The 7,500-nt window shown below is 47.3% G+C and overlaps 1 protein-coding gene across 3 annotated transcripts in view; it reads left to right on the forward strand.

The window, feature by feature from the left end:
* Positions 1-7,500, forward strand: part of LOC126995246 (cyclic nucleotide-gated cation channel alpha-3-like) — a 74,050-nt gene that overhangs the window by 57,771 nt on the left and 8,779 nt on the right. For all 3 annotated transcript variants that reach the window (XM_050854726.1, XM_050854727.1, XM_050854728.1), the window contains 5 exons: positions 2,671-2,817; positions 4,604-4,783; positions 4,890-5,052; positions 5,355-5,541; positions 6,916-7,140. In XM_050854726.1, the coding sequence (XP_050710683.1) occupies positions 2,671-2,817; positions 4,604-4,783; positions 4,890-5,052; positions 5,355-5,541; positions 6,916-7,140 (902 nt within the window). The remainder of the gene's footprint in view (positions 1-2,670; positions 2,818-4,603; positions 4,784-4,889; positions 5,053-5,354; positions 5,542-6,915; positions 7,141-7,500) is intronic.

The following is a 7,500-nucleotide window of genomic DNA, read 5'->3' on the forward strand; positions in this document are numbered from 1 at the left end:
AGATGGAGTTCAATGTCGGGAAGTGCAGTATTCTGAGTGACGGCAGGAACAACCCCTCACATAAATATTGCTTTAGGTTAGGTTAGGTTAGGTTAGGCTAGGATTGTATATATATGACTGCGCGGAGAAATGGCAGATGGAGGTCAATTTCGGGAAGTGCAGTATTCTGAGTGACGGCAGGAACAACCCCTCACATAACTATTGCTTTAGGTTAGGTTAGGTTAGGTTAGGTTAGGATTGTATATATATGACTGCGCGGAGAAATGGCAGATGGAGTTCAATGTCGGGTAGTGCAGTATTCCGAGTGTAGGCAGGAACAACCCCTCACATAACTATTGCTTTAGGTTAGGTTAGGTTAGGTTAGGTTAGGATTGTATATATATATATATGACTGCGCGGAGAAATGGCAGATGGAGATCAATTTCGGGAAGTGCAGTATTCTGAGTGTAGGCAGGAACAACCCCTCACATAACTATTGCTTTAGGTTTGGTTCGGTTAGGATTGTATATATATGACTGCGCGGAGAAATGGCAGATGGAGTTCAATGTCGGGTAGTGCAGTATTCCGAGTGTAGGCAGGAACAACCCCTCACATAACTATTGCTTTAGGTTAGGTTAGGATTGTATATACATGACTGCGCGGAGAAATGGCAGATGGAGTTCAATGTCGGGAAGTGCAGTATTCCGAGTGTAGGCAGGAACAACCCCTTACATAACTATTGCTTTAGGTTAGGTTAGGTTAGGATTGTATATACATGACTGCGCGGAGAAATGGCAGGTTCAATGTCGGGAAGTGCAGTATTCCGAGTGTAGGCAGGAACAACCCCTCACATAACTATTGCTTTAGGTTAGGTTAGGTTAGGTTAGGATTGTATATACATGACTGCGCGGAGAAATGGCAGATGGAGTTCAATGTCGGGAAGTGCAGTATTCTGAGTGACGGCAGGAACAACCCCTCACATAACTATTGCTTTAGGTTAGGTTAGGTTAGGTTAGGATTGTATATACATGACTGCGCGGAGAAATGGCAGATGGAGATCAATGTCGGGAAGTGCAGTATTCTGAGTGACGGCAGGAACAACCCCTCACATAACTATTGCTTAAATGACACTCCCATAAGCAGGTCTAGGTACGAGAGGGATCTAGGAGTCTTAGTGAGAGCTGATCTCCGTCCAAGGGCACAATGCATCCAAGCTAGAGATCGTGCTAGCAGGGTACTGGGATTCTTTTCAAGGAGCGTAAGCAGCAGAAGCGCCGAAGTAATCCTCAAGCTTTATTTAGCATTAGTTAGACCTCATCTTGATTATGCGGTTCAGTTCTGGACACTTTGCTATAGAATGGATGTCAAGGTGTTAGGATCGGTACAGATGATTCACGGGTTAAGACTTAAACTTGACATACGAGGAAAGACTTAAACAATTAAACTTGCATTCTCTAGCAAGGCGAAGGTTGCGAGGAGACTTGATCGAGGTTTATAAATGGATGAAGGACTTTAATAACGGGGATATTAATAAGGTTCTGATGGTAAGAGAGCCGGGTAGGACAGAAGATAATGATTTTAAACTGTTTCTTAAAGTTCACGGCACAGAAGAGGGGTCAAACTACCACTAGGCTGACCCCATTCCATCATAGTATCTACCGTTGTTACTTAGATAGATAGTGAAGAGCAGGTTCCCTCACGCCCTTACTGCAAACGTGTCCTGAACTCGTGTCCAAATCAAGGAAATGCCTGTTGGGTAAATCGAGTCAGTCACTTCCCGCTCAACCTTGTTATGGGCTGATGGGATGGCTGAGGTTTGCTGGCGCCCGCTTCTCCATGCTTCTATGCTTCATCATCTTGTTCTTCTGCTTCCTCCTCCTCCTCGATTTCTGCATTTTATCTCTGTCACCTCTCTTTCAGTAATTTTCTTCCTCCTCCTCCTCCTCTTCCTCTTCCTCCTCCTCCTCCCCCTCCTCCTCCTCCTCCTCCATCAAAAAAAGTGAACAATCTCGATAAGTGACGTAATGTGATAGCCCATTTAGAGACAGAGAGAGAGAGAGAGAGAGAGAGAGAGAGAGAGAGAGAGAGAGAGAGAGTTATAGATAGATAGATAGATAGGTAGATTCCCTCTCCCTTCTCTTCCCTTCCCTACCCACACCACATACCTCCCCCATTCCTCCCTTCCCTTCCCTTCCCTTCTCTTCCCTTCCCTTCCCTTCTCTTCCCTTCCCTACCCACACCACATACCTCCCCCTTTCCTCCCTTCCCTTCCCTTCCCTTCCCTTCCCTACCCTTCTCTTCCCTTCCATACCCACACCACATACCTCCCCCTTTCCTCCCTTCCCTTCCCTTCCCTTCCCTTCCCTACCCTTCTCTTCCCTTCCCTACCCACACCACATACCTCCCCCTTCCCTTCCCTTCCCTTCCCTTCCCTTCCCTTCCCTTCCCTTCCTTCCCTTCTCTTCCCTTCCCTACCCACACCACATACCTCCCCCTTTCCTCCCTTCCCTTCCCTTCCCTTCCCTTCCCACACCATATACCTCCCCCTTCCCTTCCTTTCCCTTCCCTACCCACACCACATACCTCCCCCTTCCCCCCCTTCCCTTCCCTTCCCCACCCTCACCACCTCCCTTTCCTCTCCCTCCTCCTCTTCCTCCTCCCCTCAGCTCACGTTCATCTCCTCACGTTCAGGGCGGCGAGAACGGCTTCCTCTCCCCGGGCAGTCTTCGGAACTCCCTCGCTGACGACGTATCCTCTGAGATCCTTCGCCTGGACCACGGGGACTCCGAGGACAGACCCAAGAAGAGCACCCTAGCGAGGATCCTTTCAACGATACAGGTAGGATACTCTGTCCTACTTCCCTATGCAAGAGTTGGTTAGGGTAGTCAATCTCTCACCACTTTTATTTTCCTGTTTAGTAGTTACAGGTTGGCTATGCTGTCTGAATTCCTACTTATAAGAGTGAGCTAGTGTCTGATATTTTCCCCTTATGCAGTCCAGCTTTCCTATGCAAGAGTTAGTTAGGGTAGTCAATCTCTCAACACTTTTATTTTCCTGTTTAGTAGTTACAGGTTGGCTATGCTGTCTGAATTCCTACTTATAAGAGTGAACTAGTGACACTTAGGCTCTGTCCCTCTTCCCTATGCAAGAGTTGAATAGAGTAGTCAATCTTTCACCACTTTCATTTTCCTGTTTAGAAGTTACAGGTTGGCTATGCTGTCTGAATTCCTACTTATAAGAGTGAGCTAGTGTTTGATATTTTCCCCTTATGCAGTCCAGCTTTCCCATGCAAGAGTTGGCTTGGGTAGTCACTCTTTCATCGCTTTCGCTTATCTTTCTCCTCTGTATCCCGCTTTCCAATGCATGAGATAGCTACAACAATCACTCTTTCATCCCTTTCACTACGCTATGCTCTGTCCAGCTTTCCTATGCAAGAGTTGGCCCTGGGTAGTCACTCTTTCATCGCTTTCACTTATCTTTCTCCTCTGTATCCCGCTTTCCAATGCATAAGATAGCTACCAATCACTTTTTCGCTACTCTATTCTCTGTCCAGCTTTCCTATGCAAGGGTTAGCCTGGATATTCAGTCTTTCATCTCTATCACTGGTAATTGGTTTCTCTATTTAAAGTTACGAGATGGAGAAAGTTTTTTTATGAGGGTTGAGAACGGGGGAGGAGGAGGAGGAGGAGGAGGAGGAGGAGGAGGAGAGGATACGTATAACTGAAAGAGAGGTGACAGAGACAAAATGAAGAAATCGAGAGGAAGGAGGAGGAGGAGGAGGAGGAGGAGGAGGAGGAGGAGGGCTGTATTGGAGAATGACATATCACACACTACCTCCTTTCCTTCTCTCTCTCTCTCTCTCTCTCTCTCTCTCTCTCTCTCTCTCTCTCTCTCTCTCTCTCTCTCTCTCTCTCTCTCTCTCTCTCTCTCTCTCTCTCTATCTATCTATCTGTCTATATCTATCTCTCTCTTCCCTCTCCTTCCCTTTCCTTTTCCTTTCCTTCCCTTCCCTTTCCTTTCTCTCCTCTTTCCTTCCCTCCCCTTCCCTTTCCTTTCCCTCCTCTTTCCTTCCCTCCCCTTCCCTTTCCTTTTCCTTTCCTTCCCTTCCCTTTCCTTTCCTTTCCCTCCTCTTTCCTTCCCTCCCCTTCCCTTTCCTTTCCCTCCATTTTCCTTCCCTCCCCTTCCCTTTCCTTTCCCTCCTCTGTCCTTCCCTCCCCTTCCCTTCACTTCCCTTCCCTTCCCTTTCCTTTCCCTCCTCTTCCCTTACCTTCCCTTCCCTTCCCTTCCCTCCCTTCCTCGCATATATCACAAATCGATGTCTGATATTGAGCGAACCGAATCACGTGATATGATACTTTACGCTTGCAACAGGGACCACTTAAACCACTTACACAAGGACCCAGTTAGCCCAGTTCAGTAGTAGTAGTAGTAGTAGTAGTAGTAGTAATAGTAGTAGTAGTAGTAGTAGTAGTAGTTCACGGTACAGAAGAAGGGTTAAACTACCACCAGGGTCTTAAACTACCCCTGGAAATGTCCACAACCCCTGCGAAAGCCTTGTCAAATATGTGTGTCTAAGACTATCACCCTAAGAATGACCTAACCCGACCAATGGTATCCCTTTCAGGTGCTGAGGTCGTGGGCGTCAGGCAATCAGCCCCAGGAGCCAGAGAGACCCGACAGCTTTCTGGAGAAGATGGCCATGGCGGGACAGATGCGAGAAGCCGATGACACCACGCACATGTTCTGCTGCGGCGTGCTGCCCGGGTACTTCGCCATCGACACCACCAAGCCGGCGCACTACAAGGTGAGAACTGGGACCCCTGCAGCCTCTCATCCCACTCTTCCATATACCGAACGGTCATCGTCATTACTCATTGCTCTCCTCTCTCTCTCTCTCTCTCTCTCCCCAGTGGCTGTTCGTGATGACCGCCGCGCTGCTCTACAACTGGGTCATGATCATCGGCCGGGCGGTGTTCTGGGAGCTGCACAACCTCAGCCCCCTGCTGTGGCTGTCCCTAGACTACATATGTGACGGCGTCTACCTCGTGGACATGATCATCAGGGCTCACGAAGGTGACTTCTCCCGCTGTGTGTGTGTCGCCCTACTAGAAACACTTACCTGCGCCATAACGGGCACCGCCAAGGAAGCCTTCCCCAGCCACAGGCGCCATGTTTTTTCTTCACCCCTTCTTAAAACACTCCTCCTTTACTCAGACGACGAGCATGACCTCACCTGTCTATCTGTCTATCTATATATTGATCCGTCTGTCTATCTCTCTCTCTCTCTCTCTCTCTCTCTCTCTCTCTCTCTCTCTCTCTCTCTCTCATCTTCCTCACGCTTTCTTCCTTGGTAATCCTGTTTCTCCCTCCCTCAGGCTACCTGGAGCAGGGCCTGATGGTGACGGAGCCCACCAAGCTGAGGAGGAACTACGTTAAGTCGTGGACCTTCAAGCAGGACGTGGCCTCCATCCTGCCCACCGACCTGATCTACATCCTGCTGGGCACGGGGGGCGAGCAGCACGTGCCCGGACCCGTGCTGGTCAGGGTCAACAGGCTGCTCAGGTACGAGGAGAGCATGGTGACCACCCGTTCAGTAAACGTTTTTAATTACTTTAGCCTATGCACCGTAACAAATTTTATAAGAAAACGATTTTATGGGGTTTGCAAATAAATCCAAAACTCGCACAAACTATCCTACCACTTATAATGTCATTAGTTACCCTTCTGGTGAAGATCTATACAGTAATAAGCTATTTCAACAAAATTGCGCGCGCGTGTGTGTGTGTGTGTGTGTGTGTGTGTATAATTTACCTCGGCCTGATCACGTTAAACTCGCAGTCTCCAACAAGTCCTACCCTCCCGACATAAGCAAGCCCATGCTCATTATCGTCAATCTCTGGGCAGTGGCCGGCCCTCACACACCACACCCCCATCAAGGGGGACAGAAACCACTCCTTGGCAGCAGAAAGATAACGGCCTGCTGAGCGGGGCTCCAAGTCTCAGGAAGTAGCTACGGGGGAGGGAAGAAGCCTGCCCTTTAAGTATAATTGTCTTTTATTGAAGTCAACTAATATCAGATTCCATTTTTCAATTATAATATATTTACAAAATTTATTTAAAAGTAATGAATGAATATATTATTCACTTTTAAACAATATTATACCTTATTTTGTGTATTGCAGTCTGCACTCATTATTGCTTTATTTTCAATTACAATATTACTCACTCTCGTTTCGGGGTAAATCCCTACCGAACCGAACCGGGGAAGTTACCTAAAAAAATATATTTGATTGCAAATTTTAAATTTTGGCAGCCTCTTTAGGCTTCATAAATAAACCATGATAAGGTACCAGTGAAAGAGAGAGAGTAAGCACTGTAAGTCCACAACCCTTCTCTCTCTCCCTCATGTGTGTGCGTGACTGCGAGTGTGTGTATGTAGCTACATGTGTGTGTGAGAGATTTTCCTTAGACAAATTTTTTATTCCTCTCTCTCTCTCTCTCTCTCTCACACACACACACACACGTTATAATATTTACTAATGAAGAAAACAATGCAAAATCTTCTGCACTAAGACCACGTACCCGACCACTGCAGGGCCACCTATAAATACGATGGGCTCTGTGTGGTCTGGGCATCTGTGTGAAGCTATGTATATTTGGCCTGCAGGTAATAGTTGGTGTGCATCGGAGTGTGTTAAGATCCAATTCCCAGGGACAATTTCCAATGCTAAGTGAGAGAGAGAGAGAGAGAGAGAGAGACGGCCCCTTTGATTCAGTCTGTTTTTCTTTTCCTGTTTCTTCCTCCTCCTCCTCCCCCTTCTTATTTCCTTTCTTTCTCCTTCTCCTCTTCCTCTTCATCCCATTCTTTCTAATTTCCCTTCCTTTTCTTCCCCTACTACTACCACTACTATCACTAAATCCATATCTTATCCTCAGGTTTCCGCGCATGGGAGAATTTTTCAACAAGACTGAAACGCGTACGAACTTCCCCAACGCGTTCAGAATCTGCAAGGTCGTTCTCTACATCCTGGTCATCATACACTGGAACGCCTGCTTCTACTTCGCCATCTCCTACGCTATCGGCTTTGGCACGGACGAATGGGTGCATAAGAATATCACCTTAGAGGAATACAGTACCTTCTCACATCAGTATATCTATAGGTAAGTGCGTAAGGAGTTTGCTATTAACGACCCATCCATCCCTATTTGTCAAGGCTTTCGTGGGAGTTGTGGCCATTTCCAGGGGTGGTTTTGTGCCTGTATCCTGTTTTCCAGTGCAAGAGATAGCTACACTCTACACTCTTTCAGCTTCTACTGGTCCACGGTCTGTCTTTCTATGCTCTGTCCACCTTTCCTATGCAAGAGTTAGCCCGGTGAGTCATTCTTTCATCTCTCACTTTGATCTTTTGTGTGTATCCTGCTTTCCAATGCAAGAGATAGCTACACTCTACACTCTTTCAGCTTCTACTGGTCCACGGTCTGTCTTTCTATGCTCTGTCCACCTTTCCTATGCAAGAGTTA

This window comes from Eriocheir sinensis, chromosome 7, assembly GCF_024679095.1.
Source record: "Eriocheir sinensis breed Jianghai 21 chromosome 7, ASM2467909v1, whole genome shotgun sequence".
NCBI lineage: Eukaryota > Metazoa > Arthropoda > Malacostraca > Decapoda > Varunidae > Eriocheir > Eriocheir sinensis.